Source organism: Eucyclogobius newberryi, unplaced genomic scaffold (assembly GCF_026437365.1).
Source record: "Eucyclogobius newberryi isolate DKJ021-1_F unplaced genomic scaffold, fEucNew1.0.hap1 SCAF_16, whole genome shotgun sequence".
NCBI classification, from domain to species: Eukaryota; Metazoa; Chordata; class Actinopteri; order Gobiiformes; family Gobiidae; genus Eucyclogobius; species Eucyclogobius newberryi.
The window spans coordinates 14,775,189-14,798,075 of record NW_027315790.1 but is presented as its reverse complement, the minus strand read 5'-3'; the positions used below and the strand labels follow the sequence as shown (position 1 = coordinate 14,798,075).

Genomic DNA, 22,887 nt, shown 5'->3' with positions numbered 1-22,887 from the left:
TGTATTTGTATTTCATCTATAAAAAAAAAAGGCCACATCACACATTTTAAGATTTTGTTAAGCAAGTATTAAATGGAAAAATACCTAGTAAATATACCTTTTGAGTGCTGTTTAGCCTTGGTAAGTTGTCTGATTTGCTTTGGGTTAGTCTGGTTTTATGATTGGGGAATTAGTAGTGGTGTACTCTCGTAAACGTCCTGGAGTTCTTGATCCAAACATTATCTGCAAGGCCAAATGTGCTATTAATGATGTATAAAATAGTGTTCTAAACGTTTTTTTTCCCCCTGCTCATTTGAATAGTAGTTTAGAAGAGCCCAGTGGCACCCTATTATCGTCTAGATTTAGTTTTACACCTTGATTCTGCTTTAAAGATGACAGATGCTCCCCCTGGGTATTAAACTATAAAATACATCGATCATAAACATACTTCACACTTTGTTCATTGCCGAAATATTGGTATACAACAACATTTTCATAGTGATAGAGAAAGGTCCATCAGCCCATACAGGTCGCAGGATTGTATTGTAGGATTTGTATTGGTCAATGAATTATTTGATTTAGATTATAAGGATTTATGTGGAACAACAACAAAAAGGAGAAGACGTGGAGTGAGTTTGGTAAATATGTGAGTCAGAGTGAATCTTCTTTTTCATACAAATAAACACCATGTTTCCTTATACATTTCTGTATAAAAACTTGTTTTGGCATAAACTCCTGTGTAGGTTTAGTACTGTGAGTGCAGTTTGGGTCAAATACATACAGATACTTTTGCCACACTGCCTTTTTTCCAACTCTTAATCGATTGGCAGGTCTTTGGTCAACTACAGCGCTAGTGAGGATGGGGGTAGGTGAAAACAGGAATTCTCTGAGCTCCCAAACCTTGAAAGCGGAAACAATGCAGCATCACTCAAAAACCCACAAATCAATTGAATTACAATTCCGAGTAAACAAATGGTGAGGGAACAGTTATAACATATCCGAAATCTTATGAAAGTCTATTTTACTTAACACGCCCTTCAACCAAATCAGTTATGCACCAACAATATTTCTGCAGCAAGGGGAAAAGGGATCAACACAAGCGCAACAATAAAAGATAACAATAAAAGATAAGGTCAGTATTTTAGTTGGCGTCATATGGCCATAAAACCGCTCTACAAGTCACACGATCACAATCTTTCGCACAATAACGCCGTCAGATAAGACAGCTCTGGCCTCTGGCAGCAGAGATTTAGCTGTGGATTTCTAAAGGGCTGTGTGTGTTGAGCTGTGTGGGATCTGGTTTAATCCAAACATGAACCACCACCACCTCCCCCTGCTCCACTCCCTCACTCCATCCCGCTCTGCACAATGTCCTCTCATATAGCATTGCGTAAGAGTTTGATTACATAATCCCAAACATGTATGCATGTCCACCAGACTAGGCACACCACAGAGCATCACTTCTGAGAGCACGAGGAGGAGAAACACTGAGTGGATAAGTTAAGATAAGATATACAAGTGGACATAAAGGTGTGACGTAAGATGCGCTTATAATAACTGTGCATGGGATTAAGATGCAGTCTGGCAATTCAATTCATTTCATATAATGGAAGATGTTTACAATGGCTTCATAATAAAGGATTATCTTATCTTATCTAAAGGAAATATAGACCATAAAGCAAAACAAAAGCGACAGAATTTTGAAAACTTTATGGTAATCGCAATTTGGCAGTGACTAAAATGCTTGGGTTTCCCTGATTCACCAGGGTATACATCAACTGTGACAACTACATGTTTGTCAGAAAAGTTATACCTGAAAGATTGATTGTTAGCTTGGAAATGATTCAATCCACAACCCTGAGAAAAAAAAAAGAAAACTGCAGCAATATACTCATTTTACAAACAATGTGATCTTAATTAACATCATCCTCCCGAAGCAAAAGAAATCTGATGAAATGTCTGCTCTGCCCCGACAATCATGAAAGGTTATGAGCTTGCAATCCAAGAAACAAAAGTGTTTATGATGAAAATTCAAAAGGCATGACTTAAACCGTTATGACAGTTTGAGAACATTTCAGAATCTTGCTTTTAAAAGTGGCATTGTAGATTAAGAAAAATGAGGTACGGGAGATCTATGGCGTAGTCTGAAGGAGAAACAAGTTGTAAATAAAATTAAATAGGATGTATGGGCCCTCGTTCCGACTTCCCATTAGCAGATGTGCTCGTAAATGTTGCAAGCTGAAGGCAAAAGAACATTGTGACGAAGCAGCACATCCAACACAAAAGCCTGTGCCGAGTGTGAAGTGCACTTCCAATTGCACAGTTGGATCAATGAGTCACAAAGAACTCTACGCCTTATCACCAAACCTTTCTTTATCTGTTCAATTCAATTTATTCATCGCCTTCCCGCCCACCTTCATCCTCTCGAGGCTTTTATCGAAAACATTGAAGTGCTTTTCCCGTGTTGTTCATCCTTGACTGGCCCAACCAAAAAAAAGATTGCTGGAGTTTCAGCTTTTCTTGCACACATTTTTCACACTTTCTTTTCAAAGCGGTTTATCAATTCCACTCACACACTCTGAACGCACAATCAACATTTAAGAGGTCTGAAAAGCTTGAATTACAAACACTTGTCTATGCAAGTTGCTCTTGTCTAGTTCCATGGCTCTGCGCACACTTGACACCATATGTAGCCCATCCACAGCTGAGGGAATTGACATGACAGCTACTACTCTGGGACAGCGGGAGCTCTGCTTTGGGGTCACGGATCAAACAGAGGAGAGCAGAATAACAAGAAAGATGAGGAGGATGTTGTGAGGTTCAGAAAATAGTACCTCGGTCCTATTTGAGAGGCGAGGAGGCTGGTCGTCATGACACCAGGTGTCATGGCAGCTGGACTGGGTAATAAACAAATGTCTGTCCATTTCGCTCAGGTTGGCTGCCCTGGCAACCACCGAAAGGGTACAGTGAAAATGTAATGCAATTTTAGTCAGAAGTGTTGACAAAATGCGTAGGACGAAGTCCACAAATTTGACTCATGAAGCAGGGTCTGTTCTCACTTTAATAAACTGTGGACATTTGCTGTGGCGCAATAGAAAACATGACTGTGGACCCTTTCCACACAAGCTCATAAAGAAAACTAATGCCACTCAAATAGTGGACTAATGTTAAAAAATGTATCTGTATTCATAAAACTTGCCTCAACTTCGACAAAACAGTTGGTTCCTAGTCAAAATAAACTCCCACAGGAGTGTATTTAAGTCAAAGACGGAGGTCTCAGTGTAGATGCAAATATGCATCTATTCCCACACAAAATGGTATTGGACAAAGTAAGCCCCCCCCACACTGTCCTTTCACAATGGTCTGAACATCCTCAGCTTTTCACTTGGTCACCATTTTCAGACTTTGGTTCTGATGCTTCATCTCCATTGCCGTCTTTTGACTTCAGCTCTTCCCCAGTCTCTTCCTCCCCCTGCTTATCCTCCTGTCCCTTCCCTTCCTTTTCTCCTTCGCTGTTTTTGTGCCCCAGGCCCTGTTTTTCCCGGAACACCTCGACCCCTAACATGCGAAGGTAATGGAGTCTCTCATTGCGAGGTACAAAAGCTCGGATTGATGTCTTTCCTCTCCAGCCACACAGCTGGATAGGGCACTGTGGCTCTGCGGGGTTACTGACAAAAATAAAGAACCCAGAGTCAGACATTAAAACAACAAAGTTACTTGAATATATACATTGATAGGAAAAGAAAAAAACTTACTTTAGGTTTGGAATATACTTCAGCACAATGCTACCCATTCCTGTGAATAAAAATAATTTACATAATGCACTCCTCATAAGCTTTGACAATAACCTCAAAGATGACAAAGTATTAAAGAACATACCAATCCTCTTGGCCTGAGCATGAGCATCCTCTTGTAGTTTGCTGAGGTAGGGGTTCTCTTGTGTGAGTAAGACTTTGATGTCCTCCACACTCACTGTGATCATCCTGGAGCGAATGTAAGGCTGCAGCGTGTAGATTCCCTTCAGACAGAACACACTCAGGCGACAGCAGCAAACTAATCAAACAGTGTTTCTCTACAACCACACAAGCAGAGAAACTAACAATTGATCTGTTTTGTAATCCGTCTGAATGAGAGCAGGGGTTATTACATACACAGACAATATACATTTAACATAATTCCTGTTTGCACCTAGACTTTGCTCCTTAATACAACACAAGGGTCAAGGGTCAGAGCTGGGCCATAATGCTAGATTGACAAGACGTATGCAAGTTAAATATAAATGCACATTATCAATGAAACGTGTTACCTCCTGGGCTAGTCTAAAAGCACAGCCAAACTCTTCTCCATCACTGTTGCGAGACCACACCTTCACTCCTGTATTTATTACCTTAAAGAAAGAAGAAAAAAAAATAATAAGGTTGAGGTCATTTGAACTAGTTATGATCCAATAACTTGTTCCAATAAATAATTCCAATCATCCAAATCACATATGTGCACTAGTCCTATGCACACGCAAAACTCAAAGTCAACACAGACACAGGACCAACTGTGCAGGTGCTACAAGGTGGAGGGCTGCTGGGATTTAGGAGAGGCAAGTCCCATGTGTGAGCTCCTCTCTCTGATGGCCACAACATGGACATATTGCAAACTAGATTGATATTTAGTTTGTCTAGACTGTGCTTTTGTGTACGTACATGAAACTAAATTAGAATACTAGCGACATTGAAAACAAAGCATGCGACACACCTTCATGCGCTCACTGTTGTTGAGGAGCACATTGCGCAGCTCCTTGGACACCATGTACAAGTGTCTCTTTTTGCCTTCGTGAGTCCTGGTTAAAACATTCAATTTGGGAAAGTCTGGGGATAGGTCATAAAAAGATCTAGGAAAACAACAAGACAAACACATGCTTAATCAATGTAAAATATCCATACTGATATTTAACGTGCATTTCTCTGTGTTTTAATCCCTTACTGTATGGTGGTAAACACTGGGTCCTCTTCTGTTAGAAACACAAAGGGGTCTTCCTTGTATCCAAAAAGCTTCATCCTCTTGTTTGGTGGAGGTCTGGAAAACATTTACTAAAATATAAAAAGGCAAGCAATGCAAACTTTGCATGCAGTTTATAAAGTATAATTTATTTTTATGAACATTATAAGAAGACTGAGTAAATTTATGCTGCGACTTCAAGTAGATGTTCAGTACAGCATCAATACATGAAGCGTGTGTAGTATAAAACCATATGACATACAAAACCCTACCCATTATACTGCAAACAGTATTTCATATTTTGCTTCTACCGTAAAGAAATGCAGGATATGTTGTTTCAATGCCAAATTGATTAATCCACTATTGCAAACAATCAATAAGAAAATTAAATTGAGTGAGCGCGGCTCAGAGTCCTTAATGTCATTTGTTTATTTATTATGGCTCCAGAAAGAGCCGGCAGACTGGCATGACTCACCCACACACTCCATCTTGTTTAGCATCGGTCTCCTGGGCCGCTGCAGCTCCTCCTTTGGGTGCCTCTTCTGCTGGTGCGTCCCCTGTGGTCTCTGCACAGCCGCTCTCCCCGTCACCCACAGAGCTCTCAGGGACATTATCCAGGTCTGGGGAGGCGGATGGGACTGTGGAGACCTCCTTCCTCACCTGAATATCACAGAGAGATGTTCAGAGGTCTAGTTTGTATTAATATTGTCTTTCTGATAAATCACCTTAGGGAATCTTTTGTTCCATGGCATTGGCGCTTTCTTTAACAGCACAGCCACAAAGAAGCCCCCTGTGTTCTGATGATGAGGCAGAATCCTCATACTGTCGACACAAACATACAAACATTAATGTATTTGGTTTAGACGTTTGTGAACACTGCTACCTAGAGAGGTTTTTTCCACAAAATGGCATGACAATGAAGTTAGCGTAGCTTTATCAATGGCTCCCTCTACTGGTCAAAGCCATATAAGCACAATGGACAACAAAGCTTTTAAAAAAGCAGAAAAACATGGAAAATATCTTTAAACATTTGCATTCAAACATGAAATGGAAGTTATGATTGTTATTATTTTTGTGGATTTATCTACATTAGTTTCTCTGTTCGATCAGTCCACACAGGCCAGCCTTTGCTCCCAGTCACTGGTTTAACAATGTTATGCCAGATTTGTGCAAGATTACACACAGATAAGAAAAAAAGTTACCATCTCTCCAAATGCATGTTGGCCAACTCTTCAGGCTCTTTAGGTGGGAACATTGTCGGTCGGATCTGTGTTTGCCGACTTGTAGGAACCTCAGACCAGTCTGAAAACCACTTCCCGTCTTTAGTCATCAGCTACACAAGAACAATATGTTGTATAAATGGGTGTAACAACTATTCTGCAGTGCGCTGCTTCTGACCGGTAACTCAGTAGTACCTTCCATGAAGTGACACCAGGCATCCACTTAAGACCTGGAAGATCGGCCGAGGCATCCACGAGCTCCAGTGATCCTGGCAATGTGGACGGCAAAATTATGAAATAATAATAATAATAAAGAAAAGTTAAACAATAGCAATGTTGAGAAAATATAAATTGGTTTAATAAATAAAATTATCCAACTAATTTCAACTGTGATTAGGTTGATTCAGTTTTTGTTGCGTAACATTGGTGATCAGCCTCACCTTCACTCTTTTCAAGCAGTGCAGCAATAACAGCCTCGTCCTCTATGGGGTTGAGAGAGCAGGTGGAGTAGACCATCCTGCCTCCCACTGCCAGCTGTTCAACCCCACGGACTGCAATACGCAGCTGGAGCCTTTTTTAGCCATTTTCAGATAAGAGGTTTTGTTATGTGACCAACAACTCAAACACGGTAAATAAAAATGGAGATGGCGATACAAAGACGGGTCTTGCTTCACTCACCCATGAAGATGAAGGCTGTTACTTGTGGTCCACTTCTTCCATACATCAATATTCTTCCTCATAGTGCCGTCGCCGCTATAGGACCACAGACCAAGGCAATCACATTAGGTTACATCCCTAAAACGCAACTCTCCATGTGCATTTTCTACAAGCTGCACCATTTATTTTGTTATGTTTAGCAAAGTCTGGCTTAAGGGGCAATAAGACACCACTTTTACAAATCAAGATTGATTGCAAATTGTAATTGTTATCAGGTTAAGATTTTTGCTCCACACAACTTTGTCGCTTAACACTGAGCCTGGAGAAAGTCAGAGACAACAACCATATACCATACACGGTTAATACAAATATGATCTTCCAACCCTTTCAAAAAACAGTCTAGTTGTGGTTTATTGATGAAGACAAACGATGCGCCTTGCCATTCAGGTTGGGGCGATGTTGACAAAAATTAATATACCGTATTTTCCGGACTATAAATCGCACCAGTCAAAAAACGCATAAGAGATAAGAAACAAAAAAAAACATATATAAGTTGCACTGGAGTATGAAATGCGGTTGCAAGTGTGAAAATAACAAATAATATCACGTATAAGACGCCCCGGAGTATAAGTATAAATATAAGTATAAGTCGCACCCCGATCAAAACTACGAAAAAGGGTGCGACTGGAAAATATGGGTAGATATTTTTGGTGCATCCTGAAAACGATACCATGTCAATCCAACAGAAATGTGGTAAATAATGTGTTTAAACATGTAAGTTGAGGTTTAATTGAGAGACAAATGTGAAATGTCAGCCAAATTGATAGCAAAACAGTAGGAATATCACCCTATACCATTATTTCAAAGTTCAAAACATTTTTACAAAACAATATACTTGATATTCAAATTCTGTACATCTTCAAAACAACTTTGACAATATTATCTACATTTCTCTCAATTACACACCTCTACTTTCCATTATGCCCTAGCTCTATTGCTGAGTCCTCCTCTCTACAAACCTGCAGGGCACATCACACAAGATGCGGTCATAGAAGAGGATGTCTCTTTTTCCATCTGAGGTAATGTGCAGAGTGGGAATACATGAGGCATCGTGGTTGATCACCATAATGCAGGGGCTGTTGAGACGCTTAGCCTGATGCACAAGCAGGTAGCACCGCTTGTTGTCCACGTCATTCGCAATAACAAACCCCTCTGAGAATAAAAGACAGCATATATTGTATGTTACAGCATACATTTGATTGTGCTTTCATTGTTTCTAACCAGGAAAAGGCACATCCATGTCAGAGTGAAGCATCTCGATGAGCTGTGCGGTTTTCGACCCTGGAGCAGCACACATGTCCAAAATCTTCACAAAGCAGAAATTAGATTACGGTACATTTATTGAGGTTTGACTTTACATGTTAATTCTGAAATGCACTGATTAATCAAACATTAATAAGAACACCAATTTATCAGTTAGCAAGAGCATGAGGTATACAAGATGATGAATGTTTTCTGGTCTTGCTCAGCTTCCTAATACAGAAATAAAACCTGAACTATTTTCACCTTGTGGTGTGATTCAATCTTCATGAGCAGAGGAGGAATCATACTGACTGCTTCTTGTCTACTGATGTTACCCTGCAAACACAAGTATTACTTTTACTCTCTATAAGATTCACATGCAAACTGAGATTTATTCAATCATTTATTTATCACAATACCAACACATAATTAAGCAAAGACAAATGTGCTCTTGGCACTGGAATCTTCTACTCACAGACTCAGTCTCACTGACTAAAAACTGATGAAACTTCTCCAACAGCGGCGACTTTCTAATGATTTTCCTGCTCATGTTGGTGTGCCAGGCCTGCTCATCAGGATACCTGGGGAAGAATACAAGCTCAACTTGGCTGCAGACTGACGTTTGCTTCATATAACAAGTCTTACCAACTTAGAGGCTGTGGAGCTTCAATTGTCTGTCCATCAATATCCAGGTCCAGAATGTCTTTAAAGTACTTGTCTTTAAGACAGTGGAGGATCTCTTTGGCGTGGCTGTAAGGAAATTACATTTGATATAAAACACCTTACGTCCAATCTATTATTTGTCAATACTGGATAAAAATCCAATTGAGTAATGTGAATGTTGACCTAAACTTCAACAGTAATGTGCTCAATAGTACAAGTGACAAACCTCTTGTATCCAGTAATGCGGATGGTTGCTGGAAGGGGCTCCCTCATGGCTTCCATAAACTGCTCAAACTCCCCATCAGGAACTAGACCTTGTTCCTTGTAATAATGCTCGAAAAGCTTGTTTTCTTTGACAATATCAGCATAACCTGCGCCCCAACCCTAAAACACAGAAAAGTTCTATTTATATAGATTCATTTTAATGTACCATTAGCCTTTCCCTCATGCAAAGACAGAACGTATCGCAGCTTATAAATAAATTCACCACAGCTTTCTAAAATAAATGTAGTGTTTGAACGGAAGTTTGGTTTAGAAAAAAGAAGCATCAATCAACAACAACTAAGTGCATCTTACTGCGTTGTCCCTGCTGTCTCTTCCAGCAGACTGGTTTTTCTGTCGCTGCCTGCTTCTTTTGCCCATGTTGGAGTAACACACTATTCTGGAAAAAAGCCGACGGAACAACGTGGTGCTGGAAGCAACGAGACTGCACTGGTGAATAACTAAACAGAAGAGTTTCAGTTTGTTTGAGAATAATCCGCTTTTTCCCGTCTCTACAATGTGCTACTATTCACGTCTCTGACCACGGATGCACTGAGACTGACGCACGTGAGGAAGGACCCCAAAGGATGAAAATAATCTGCCTGAAAGAAAGTACATTCATATTAGGTTTTATAGATCCATGGGTCGTAATCATGAATCCATTCAATTATCTTCCATGGTCATAATCAAACAGTGTGTTTTTTTTAGTTCAATTGAATGTGATTAACAAAAAGGTAAACAATAAAAATGTGTTACATGAGGCCAGATTGCACTAGACCCTCTTTTGAATATATATATTTTTTTTAAAATGCCTTTGTGGTCCTGCGGTCTGTAGACGGTGGACTCTAATTGGTTTTGTTTGTATGTATTGAGTTATCATATAACTGTGTAGGTGCCTGTGCAATATACAGTTTAATAAAGCTAGAGTAACTATCTTTGTGGTAACCTACAGTAACTTGACGTCCAGTCCCCGCAGCCATATTGTGACTGTAATTCTACTCAAGAACTAAAGCCCTGCGCCGCTCAATCAATCAATCGATCAGATCAATCAGTCAAGCTTTATTTCAAACTCAAAGATGTCCATATAAAACATTTAAAAACAAACAAGACAAAATGTTTAATACAAGCACTTTCTCACAGATCTATTGAAATTTTATGGGTTATATTTTATTACGGTTATGTCATGGATGTTTCAAAACGCTTATTATCATCAACAATGCCCAATGACTATTGAAATGGAAAAATAGCATAATGTAGGACCTTTACCTCTGTAAGCTGGCCTGCCCAACTGCATGATGTAATTCAAAACTTGCCTATATGCATTTCATTTTCTTTGTTAGATAGATAGTGTAATTAAAAGTAGAAAGAAATATTAAATAGTAGTAATAGTAAAAACAAATATTTAGCAAAAACTTAATAACCATATAGACCTTTCCCTACGGTTTTAGCTTAAATTATATTGCATTATAACCCATGATGTTACACTCTTGTTATCATGTCATCATAATGCTTCATAAATTTGTGAGGCTTTTGGAAATGCTTCATCAGCGCACACCAGCGCTATTAAGTTTCTCCTTTGAGCTCACGGCACCTCCTAAATGCACACCTTACTAAGACTGCCCTGTGCTGTTGTATTTTATTCTGTTTGTGACGACACAGTTGAGTTGATGTGAGCTCCTTTTTCAATGCAAAAAGTAAATTCCACCTAACTATTTGTGTGGCCATTATTAAAGATTCTGATTCCAAAGTCTGTAGTTCTGCTTTAGGGGAGTGCTGGTTAAAGTCTGTAGTACAACCTGTTATGGAACTTTTTAAAAGGTAACTTTACTAGACAGTAGATACTGTTATAGACGACTAAGCCTGGGCACGGCAGCGGGATCAAGTAGAAGTTCTGCTTTAGTTCTGCTTTAGTCACATTGTTTAAAAGTAAACTAAACATAATTATCTCACACCATTCTCTTCATCCACATCTGCTTAATGGCAGCATGTGAGCAGCTACAGAGATGTGTTTACAGTGGCTGCTGTGCTGGACCAAAAAGATGCAAAGATGGCCATGTTCTTCTCTTGTAAGGCCTTGTAATATTTGGATTAGTTGCCATTAGGCCATGTGACAACAAAGTTAAATAAGGGTTTTTGCCAAATATATTTTGACCTCCGTATTTTCAAAATCCTGTTTACGGCCATGAGCACTGCAAAAACATATACATCTAGACAAGGCACATGTTAGATACATTCAGAAGGAAAGTGATGGTAAAAATAAGAGACTAAATTTGTAACAACATTTGTAATATATTTTTTTAGATGTCGCTGCACTGTTGCTTGTCCTTGTGCTTATGGTCCTGTTTGACTAGTTTGATCCTCCAGGTCAGTTTGAAGCCAGTCCATCCACGACGTCTGAGCGCTGCATCCAGCTAAAGTAAAAAACAAAATATATGTTAATATTTTTAATATCAGGCTTTTTCATAATAGAGAACTGCCAGTACCTGTTGGAGAATCTGAGCATTATTCTCAGGAAGAGTGAGGTCAGCACCAGTCTGCAAGAACCCTCTCACAAACTGCAGTTTTTTTACCACTAGAGACATCAAGAACAAAGATTATCAATATCCATTTACTAGTAGGTGGTAAATAAAAAATCAATACCTAGAAATTAATCCATGCTAAAACTTGTATCTACATTAGATACTACTATTTAGATTTTTCAGACAAGGGCTATGTGTACATCATACTGCATACATTATCAGATGTCTGTAGTTATATTATGGAAATGTCATGTGAACAGTTATATCTTATATTAGTAATACAATTTGTTTCTGACTGTTTTCAAATACAATTGTTGCTCTAAAAATCCACAAATTACACGAGATTATATATTTTTTTTTTATGTGTGTCTGGGACATTCATGGGACGCAGCGTGGACACTTGCATTATGAGTCTAGGGCTAGTGAGGACAGTATACAGTATAATATAGAGGGACAGGACAACGCTAAAGGATGCTCAATTTCAGTCATGAGCAAGGCAAAAACTTTGTTTTTGTTAGTTTTGGGCAAATCTGAGGACCCTCACTGTTGAAATATGTGTAAAATGATCTGGTTGTCATCATGTGACGGGTGTGGGTGATTCCAAGAGGCCATGTGTTTGTGCTGTGATTGTAGTCTCCTCTTATTGTAGTTATCAACATGAGCTTCATGAGTGAGGCTGTGTTGGACATAGAGTATTTTTAAAAACTTCTCATTTACTGAACAAGATTAGTTTTTGTACTCACAGAAGAAATATTTTAGAAAATTAACGATTTCAAAGGCACAGGCCAGAGAATGTTTTAGTAACGCCCAAAATCAGTGGTCACCAGTGGCTAATAACTAGAGTAAGAGGATATTACGCCAGTCCAACAGAATTTTATCTTTAAGCATATACATTGAGATTTAATTGTACAAATGTTAAATATCTGTAAACTTAATATCACATAACTTTTTTCATTTCTATTTTTAATCAGCTCTTTTTGTAGCATTTTTGGCTATAACTATATAATCAATATGTTGCGTTACTTCAAAACAACATTCAGAGTATGATCTACATTTTGATAAGTTGCCCATCTATAACTGGAAGCTTTCAAAGAGCAGATCAATTTGGTTGACCAGCATTAAGCTCACACGCAAAGATGCCAAAGAGACCCAACATGCCTTCCTCGATTGAGGACAGGCGACTCCAGGTAAATGTTTTCAGGAAGCTTACACACACCGATGTCTTTGATTTTAACCGTCCTCTGCTGCACATGATGCAGAGTGATTAGGACATTACAGCTCAATTAGCTCTCATAGGCTCAGAAGGAAGAATGAAACACATCGAGAACGCCCTCTCTGCATATGCTTATCCAAAATGGGCCTTCAATAGCTCTAAGAAATCCCAAAAAATGTATATAGTTCTTTTCACGGCTGGTGTTTCTGAAAAGCTCCAAAGGATTTTAGACACTACGACATCCGGTCTATTTCAGTGATAATCCATCTTTGAATAGAACTGGGCGTGTAAGGTACAATTGCTCACTAATTTACAACTCCATCCTCTGGCCTAAACCAAAACACACACACACACACACACACACACATAGTGCACCTTTAAATTAATGCATAATATAGGACCTTTAAATAAAACATCCACAGGCTTTGAGTTAAAAGACAACTCACCAGTTTGACAGATCATCCCATACTCTTTAGTACAGTAATCATCATCCCAGATTTTGCCATCAGTTTCCACACAATGCTGTATATAGGGGTAGTTTGGGCTGTAGTCTCTCCAGTTCCTGAAGGAGCTGAGGCTGTGGTCAGACCAGACCCAGGGCACACGGTACAGACCGATCCAGGCCACAGTGTTGGGTGGAATGATGTTGTTGACTTCTGTGTTTTGGGAAGAGCTCTCGATGGCAGCCAGGTCTGTGTGGTGCTGTCTGCAGTACGCCTGAGCATCACTCCATGTACTCGAGATGTTGATGTACTTAAATGACACCTTACTCTGTTCACTCTCTAACACAGTAGACCAGAGGAGGGATAAGAATGTTACTGCAAAATTAGATCATATTGCGCAAAAGGTTTAGTAATGATTAACGTATGTCATGGTATATTGCTAACTAGCATTTAAAACCAAACCATGAGGAGGTGTATGATACTTTTGTCTGCTATATAGTTGTAATCTATGACACATGTGAATCATTATTTTTATTTTGGACATTTTAAATTGCTACATTGATCTATAATGACTTAATATAAGAAACAATTCAGCTCATTCAGGTCATTCAGCTGACTTCAAATTGAAAACTGCAGCTCTGATTTCCTATTCTTTGGCAAATGCCAAAGAATCGGTAATAAACGTAGGCTTTGGCAGCATCGCATTGTATTACCGATTAAGGAAATACATTGTAGAAAAAGTACAGAACAGTGGGTTACTCAAACATCCATAAATACAACTTTTAGAGGGTAAATGAGAAGGCTTAAACGTTTTGTGTCTTTTACCTGTTAAACACACAAAGTTGTTGAGCCCGTCGCATGGTGAGTCAGTCCACACTCCATTAGTTATCAACACACAGGTCTCAAAGCGATTCCTGTAGTCTGGGTCATTAGAACGCCAGCTCTGATAGCCACTTTGGCTGGTGTCACCTGTTGCTGACCATCTCCAGGAGTTGGGCTTTTTTCCCATAACTCCCTTCCAGGCACTTGGGTCATCAGAAAGTCCTATCCAGGCCCAGGTGTTGTCAGGTTCACTGAACTGAAGCTGTAGAACTTCTTCCATGGATTCAAAAGTGGCCAGGTCAGAGTAATGCTGTCTGCAGTACTGCTGAGCCTCAGGCCACGTCATTTTAGTACTGATGTAGTGGTACTGACAAAGAGGGGCCTGAGAGCACGACACAAGCATACTCCCTGAAGACACAAAGCAACACAAAAAGTCTCAAGCCCAGAAACTGCAGTAGTTTATCCATCATAACCCAAGAATCCCAAGAATACATTTTTTAGTATTTAGTATTTAGTATTATTTATTCTTATTATTCCCCTTCTTGCGGGTGGTCTCATCCAGCTCGGGTCCTCTACCAGATGACCACGGGCACCACTTTTGCCTTCACCTTCCACACCTTCTCCAGCTCCTCTCTGAGCACCTGGTATTTCTCCAGTTTCTCATGTTCCTTTTTCCTTATGTTGCCATCAGTTGTATCGCCATGTCAACCACAAAGCCTTTCCTCTGCTGTTTATCCACCACCACAATGTCCGGCTGGTTTATCACTACCATTCTGTCAGTCTGTATCTGTAGCGTTTGATGGAATGTTTAGAATGACAAATGAACACGTATTTATGTACATATCAAGCCTATTTTTTTTCATTTTCTTTCAACTTTATTCTTACTTATTTTTTATATAACTGGTAGCTAGTTCCTATGTTTGTGAATTTTGTTCATTGACAATGGCAATAAACCTTATTCTGATTCTGATTCTGAAAATAATTGATTCATTGAATAATCATTGGAAACACTTCAACAGAATGCAATTTAAATTGAAAAAAGAGAGAAGAAGAGAGCAGGACAGACACAGAGTCCTGTTAGGAGCAAATCAGTCCAGTCTTTCTGCTTTACAGTTTTATCAGCATTTAGCAAAACAGATACAAAACATACTGTTTTTAGGTTATTAATGCTACATTTTGGTTTGGTATTGCGAATATATTTTCAGATCATTGCCAAATTCAAAATTGATTGGCAAAATTCTGAACCAATTAAAAATAAACAAAGAAATAAAAAATAAAAATAAACAACAATTTCTTCAATGAAATTCAGTATATCTGATTTAGTAGAAAAAGATTCTGTTGTAGTCATCTGCAGACAGTTTTTAGAAAAACAAAACGTTTTGATTCTCATCCAAGAGTCATTCTCAATCGAGTCTGGGAACTAAAATATTTATCCTACTCTGAGGAAGGCCCGGCCCATCGGACAGCCTGCCACTGTCCCCTAGAGTTGAAAGGTTTGTTTTTTAGAAAAACAGAGTCCAGATGACTATAACTGAATCTTTTTCTACAATGGAACACTTCTGGAAGAATGAGGGATTACACCGACTCACTATTAAAATGAACTGGGCTAGTTTAATGATCATGCAGGAGGCCAAAAGTAAATGCTTTAAATCCAGAACTCTAAATGACCGTAACGCATGCTTTATTTTATCACACAAGGCTAACTTCAAAAGGGGGAACCTGTAAAATATAACGTAAAACATAGGGATGTTTTGGCTTAGGACATGTATATATAGGGGTGCCCCAGTGCTGAAAAGCTTGAATACCACTGCTCTAGGTGTCTGGACATTTTCTGACTAGGTCTGAACTTGGTTAGTCTGGGTTTGGATTGGTTTGAGCTAGGTCTGTGCTCGTTCTGACAAGGTCTTTACTAAGTCATGGGTCTAGACCGGTTCAGAGTGGGTCTGGACCAATTCAGACAAGTACTGGACTGGTTCAGACTGTTCTAAGTTTGACTAGTTTACATAACGGTGCCTTGACTCTTTAGAAAGTCCACAGAATGTCCACATGTACATACTTTTTTGAAGATAATGGGTTATTGCATTTATTGGTTCTCCTTTGACCCAAAAAGCTATCACTTTGAAAAGTAAATAATGCATAGCTAAATTATTGTTACTTTTAACTACATACATTCTAAAAATGAGGCTTACCAAAGGAGAGGAGAAACGCTGTCCGGTTCCCAATCATTTTAGACGTCCTAAAGCAGAACGAATGCACTAAAATTAATGACAATCTGTAACAAGAGCAGCACATTAGATTTAAAATTAGGAACATGTGATTTAGAATCCCGAAGCTTTAAGGCAGTACATTGAAATGATTCATCTGGAGAAGACAGGAGGATGAATGCCTATGCAGAGTCCAGGATAAATAGTTTTTCCTATAAATGATTGTATTTTAAATAATTGTATTTTAGAGCGGTGCAACAAATATTATCCACAGTCCTTAATGACTTTAAAATAGGAGCGTGTACTTACCGCTACAGCGCTGTAAACGCACTAGACACATTCACTTCACTTCTTTTAAGTAGAACTCAAGCCCTGTCCAAATGCCTGCTCCTTATGTCCTGTTCATTTCTATTTTGTCTCTGAAGCTGATTGTTCCGTGCTGGCCTTTTCTGGGATGGGTTTTAGCACAGAACATTTGGTTAAAACAGAGATATTGATAGGTCGGATTAGGGCATGGTCCTTTTAATATGACTTTGAGGCATATGTAAATAATAGTCAAAGTTTATGTAAAATAGACTCAGCAACTCAGAAGCCACAACCCATGTAAATGAGCTGAAGGCAAATGTTGTACACTTCAGGTGCACTGCAGAAGGTCTGGAGACACTCCAATCCAGTTAACTATATAGACAAGATCAACATGTAAGCTGTTGGTCCAATCCAACGAGGAAAGACTTAAGTGTAAGCATCACTCGACATACTTCCCCATCAATAAAGTAAAACAAGGTGCGATACAAGGGCTCAATATAAAGCTCTAAAACAATAATATTCTCACAGAGGTGTAAAAACATTGGGTTACAACAGATGATGGCCCTCTATTCCCAAGGCGAGGAAAGGGGCAGCGAGTGAAAGAGTGATTTATCTTGTTTTATTGTGCATTTTTATTATCCTGCTGTTCTTCAATCAATCAATCAATCAATCAATCAATCAATCAACCTTTATTTATAGAGCCCTGTGCAATACCAAGCAGACTGCTCAAAGACATTCTCCCCCTAATTATTGACTCTATTCTTAATATAATAAATACTTCACTAGAAAGTAGTTATGTTCCACAGTCCTTCAAACATGCAGTCATTAAACCGCTTTTGAAAAAGCCCTAGATCCTACAGACCTATTGGTAAACTACAGACCTATTTCAAATCTTCCCTTCGTCTCTAAAATCCTTGAAAAAGTTGTAGTAAAACAGCTTTGTCGCCACCTGCAGGATAATAACTTATTTGAAGTTTTCCAGTCAGGGTTCAGAGCCCACCACAGCACTGAAACTGCACTAGTTAAAGTCACAAATGATTTGTTATTAGCTGCTGACGATGGACTGGTCTCAATCCTTGTTCTGTTGGACCTCAACATTCTGCTGCAGAGGTTAGAATGTGATGTAGCAAGCCTTGAAATAGTATTTTTTACGTCCCTGTCAGCATGACAGGTACCGATCATTTGGTACCTGTCATGGCTAATTCTGAATCGGTCACAAGGAAAGGAAAACAGAATAACATAATTAATGAAAAATGAACTTTTATTAACATGTCTCGTTATCATTTACAGGCTGAGAAATAGATTTTCAAAGTTACGGGCCAGGGGGGCCCCCTACCTAAAAAAGTTAGGGGCCCCCCTGCAATTTCAGGGGCCCACAAGCGCGCGCGGCATCGCGGCGTCATAAGAACAAGATAAATGTGTTGTTTTAAACCTGGTTATTAATATGTCAAACAATTTAAAGTACTTTTATCTGTTATTTGATATGAAGAGCACAAATACTGAATTCCTATAAACCAGAGATCATGATCTTTAATAGTGTTTAATTTAATATAATAATGTTTCTTAGATACAAAATAAATACTGTTTACAGCATTTGACACAAGGAGATCTTGTGGAATATATAAAATCACAGCCTACAAAAAAAACTACTAACATATATACATTGCCCCGATGCTAACAATTCCAAAAGGGGGCGGGGCCCTTGGGGCCCTTGGATACTTCCACATTGACATTGTCCCTAATGTGCAAAATTACAGCTTTTGTTACAACGACTGAATTGCGAACTGAGGAGAGATTGACGCCCGCTAACCTCGATATCACTTGTGGCGCAAAATTAGACCGCCGAACGCAGCGGGCAATCAGATGCCCGCTTTCAACATTAGATCACGGACACCGCTCGGCCAATGAGAAGCGAGAAGACTGTGAAGTGGCATGTCTGTCAAAACGAAACTTAAGCGATGGAAATGCCCGCGCACATGCGCTCCGCTGCCTTCCTCCGCTGTATAACTACAGCAATAATCGTGGTCTGTAGTCAGGGCCGGCCCAGCCTATAAGCGAACTAAGCAGCCGCGTAGGGCCCCGAGGCGTAAAAAGGGCCCCCAATCTGGCAACCCGTCTTATGCGAAGTGCAAGAGCAGCGTGCGCCACTAGTGTAGTAGCGCTGCTGGCGCGGCAGCGCACACAGCGGTAACATAACGCACAAACTGCATTTATTTGTAATGACAATCTGGCAACCAAGACACCAAACCTGCGCTGATTGGGCAACTTCATTGTGCGCGAGCAGAACGAGAGCAAAACATAAACACAACACAACGTGGTCCCTGCGTGGTCCTCATGTCCAGAGGAATATATCCCCCCGATGCCGAAAAACGAAAGAAGAAACTTCTTGACGATGTAAAGAAACTGTAAACTCAACAACACTCTCAGGTATTGAACTTCTCTTACAAAGAGACGGTTAATGCTGCTGTTTGAAACAACACGATTCTGTCACGTTAGTTCGCTCAGGCTGGAGGCGACGAGAGCTCTGCACCGCGCATTATATGTGTCTGAATGAAAGATAATAAGCTTAACATTTACACCAGCTCCGTAGTGTTAGCTGCAGGTGAGGCCGGTGAGGGGCGTCTATGCCCCGGTCACTAAGAGGCGGAGATCCGGTCCAGACGAGCGCCGTCTCGTCCAGAACCTCTGACGTGAGACTTTGGAGTGAACAGTGTGCGGCCCCTGTCCCGGGCCGGCAGGGCCCCTGTGCAGGGCCCCTGTGCAGGGCCCCTGTGCAGGGCCCCTGTGCAGGGCCCCTGTGCAGGGCCCCTGTGCAGGGCCCCTGTGCAGCCTCACTTAGAGATGAGCGGGTTTGAGTTTGCTCTTTCTCACATCTCCATGTGTGAGATCAATCGTGACTCGTGATGTCTGTTTTACTTTGACTTCTTAAAGTGGAATGAGAGGAACGTAAAGGTTTATGCACGTAAGGTCCATCAGCCAATCACATCGCAGCATTATTTCATGCAGAGGAGTCCAGTGTGATGTTCTGATCAGAACAAACATTTATATTGTAATTAACTTTTAATAGAGCAATAAAACATTTCAATTTATTTAAAAAGCATCATTAGACTATTTGTTATAAATTATAATAAATTGATAGTGAAACATAACCAGACACATTAAAATTACATCTGTTATAGAATAATACTATATATTTTTATATAAAAGTGGCAAAGTTGCAGAAACGCAGTCGCTTCACTATAGCTAGGTTTGGACCTTCACTTCTAGTTCTGTTCATTCTCTGGGAATTAACATTTTTGCTCTGTGTAGCTTTATGAGTGTTATCAAGCAATGCTTATACCATTTGTTTAATTTAATATAACTTGTTTTGTCACTTTGGCAAGAAGGAACAGTTGGGAGCAGTAAAAGATAAATTAGTAAGGATAACTTACTTTTACATTTTCAGTTAAAATGAATCAATTTGACCATAATTATTTTTCATAGCCAATATTGTATTGAGTAATTAAGTACCATAATGTATTAATAACTGGCTTTAGTCATTTTCTCCTGGCACAGTTTCATCACATCTTCATTTTATAGCATTACAACCTCAACATTTTACTCTTACTTTAGCCGGTTGGACCACATTAAAATGCAGCAGAAGACCCAAAAAGGTCTGAAAATCTCTGGCCCCCAGACCCCCCCCTGTTCATTAATTTAAAATAATGTGCTAATGTGGCTGAAGACCCTTAACGCCCACAAATACACCCAAAAACATATCTGGGATGTGTGTTATTTGTTCAGGGAGTAGAGGTGATGTCAGCGGAATACCAAGTTGCATTGTGGGATTTAAGTTATCAATATTTGAGCTTGTGAGGTGTTGAGAATAAACTAACTGGCAAACATATGCCCTGGAGTTTTGGTGTGCTTTGTTTGCGTTGAAGAAAGTTCCCATATGTGAATTGTTCACTGACAATGGCAATAAAACTGATTCTGATGACGTGGTGAGGGGCCCCCAAAAATGTTTTCGCTTAGGGCCCCCTGAAGGCTTGGGCCGGCCCTGTCTGTAGTATAGCGCGCCCAAGTTTGTGCATAGGAATTGCTTTGGGCATGTTCACCGCACTGTCTTTGCCTATTAAAAATATATATTACGGCGAAAAATTTGCGTCGGTCATTATGTCCGGAGCCTTGATTTTGGAGTCGGTCAAAACTGATTTTTGCGCCGGTCATTGACCGTGTCCGGCCCGTTATTTCGAGGCTTGTGTAGGTGTCGGAGGAACAGCCCTCAGCTGGTGTGAATCCTATTTATCTGATAGGTACCAATTTGTTCATGTAAACCAGAGCTCCTCACCATGCTCGGAAGTAACTTACGGTGTGCCACAGGGTTCAGTACTCGGTCCAATTCTGTTTATTCTTTACATGCTGCCGTTAGGTAACATTATTAGAAAGCATGGCATTAACTTCCACTGCTATGCAGATGACACACAGCTGTATTTATCAATGAAACCTGATCAGACTGATCAAGTAGCTTGTGTGAAGGATATAAAAACCTGGATGATACTTAACTATCTGCTTCTTAACCCTGAAAAAAACTAAGACATTGTGCTGGTCCTAAACATCTACGAGACGCTCTATCTGAGCAGATAGTGACACTGGACAATGTCAGTGTAGCCTCTAGTTCTACTGTAAGAAACCTCTGAGTCTTATTTGACCAGGAGCTCTCATTTAAAGCACATATAAATCAAGCCTGTAAAACAGCCTATTTCCATTTGAGCAATATAGCCAAAACCAGAAGAATCTTGCCTAAAAGCAAGGCAAGGCAAGGCAAGTTTATTTGTAGAGCACATTTCATACACAAGGCAATTCAAAGTGCTTCACACAGCAGGAAAAATGCATTCAAATCACAAAGAAATTACAGAAACAGAAATACAATAAAATTAACTAAATTAAAAATTATGAATCCAACTGATTGTCAAAACTAATAAAATCACAAACAAAAGAGAAGAGTGCAAAGAAAAAATCCTTTCAGTCATATGCGCAGCTAAACAAAACTGTTTTTAGCTTAGATTTGAACATTGTCAGAGTAGAAGCCTGTCTCACATCTTCAGGAAGACTGTTCCAGATTTTAGCTGCATAAAACTGAAACGCAGATTCCCCATGTTTTGTCCTGACTCTGGGCACCAGCAAGAGGCCGGTCCCTGAGGTCCTCAGAGTCCGAGATGGTTCATATGGCACTATCAAATCCAAGATGTACTTTGGTGCTAGGCCATGGAGAGACTTGTACACAAGCAGAGCTGCTTTAAAGTCTATTCTCTGAGCCACAGGAGCCAGTGCAGAGACCTGAGAACAGGACTAATGTGATGGTACTTCCTGGTTCTAGTCAGGACCCGAGCAGCAGCGTTCTGGATGTACTGCAGCTGTTTTACAACTCGTTTGGAGAGACCAGTGAGCAGGTCGTTACAGTAGTCTAATCTACTGGAGACAAACGCGTGGATAAGTCTCTCTAAATCTGGTTTTGACACTATATTTTTTATTTTGGCAATGTTTTTTAGATGGTAAAAAGCTGCTGATGTTATTGATTTTGACGTGGCTATTAAAGTTCAAGTCTGAGTCCATTATTACCCCCAGATTTCTAATTTGGTTTGTAGGTTTTAGAGAGAGACTCTGGAGGTGACCGCTAACACTTTCTCTTTGTTTCTGTGGGCCAAAAACGATTATTTCAGTCTTGTCTGAGTTCAGCTGGAGAAAGTTGTTTTGCATCCACAAACTGATCTGTTGGATGCAGTGACAGAGTGAATCCACTGGTCCATATTCACCTGCCGACAGTGTCGTCTGCATAATTGTGATAGGACACATTTTCACTGTGTATCAACTGACCTAACGGCAGCATGTAGAGGTATAACAGAAGGGGACCCAGGACTGACCCTTGGGGCACTCCAGATAGGACCTTAGCCAGTTTAGGGCAGTGCCAGTGATGCCCACCCAGTCCTCTAGTCTCTGTAAGAGGATCCCATGATCGACAGTGTCAAAAGCAGCACTCAGATCTAACAGAATTAAGACTGAGGCTTTGCCCGTGTCAGTGTTCAGGGGGATGTCATTTGTCACCTTGACAAGAGCAGTCTCAGTGCTGTGATGAGGTCTAAAACCTGACTGAAAAACATCAAATGAGTTGTTTATTAAGAAGACAATCTGTGAGCTGTTGGTAAACAACCTTTTCATGGACTTTGCCCCAAAATGGCAGATTAGAGATGGGCCGGTAATTACTTAGTACTGCGGCATCAAGACTGCTCTTCTTTAGGAGAGGCTTTATGACCGCAGTTTTCAAAGACA

At 39.9% G+C, this 22,887-nt stretch overlaps 1 protein-coding gene across 1 annotated transcript; it reads right to left on the bottom strand.

Moving 5' to 3' along the window:
- Positions 1–3,022: 3,022 nt before the first annotated feature.
- nsun2 (NOP2/Sun RNA methyltransferase 2) lies at positions 3,023–9,634 on the bottom strand. The gene is made up of 19 exons (XM_072447692.1): positions 9,387–9,634; positions 9,037–9,194; positions 8,793–8,897; positions 8,623–8,728; positions 8,412–8,483; positions 8,127–8,211; positions 7,865–8,057; positions 6,867–6,941; positions 6,629–6,759; positions 6,384–6,457; positions 6,171–6,301; positions 5,694–5,790; positions 5,444–5,628; positions 4,954–5,046; positions 4,726–4,861; positions 4,286–4,366; positions 3,859–3,997; positions 3,735–3,774; positions 3,023–3,647 (listed from the first exon to the last, which is right to left on the bottom strand). Exons 1-19 carry the CDS (start codon positions 9,450–9,452, stop codon positions 3,353–3,355), a joined length of 2,262 nt encoding a protein of 753 aa, XP_072303793.1. The 5' UTR covers positions 9,453–9,634; the 3' UTR covers positions 3,023–3,352.
- Between the last annotated feature and the right edge of the window lie 13,253 nt (positions 9,635–22,887).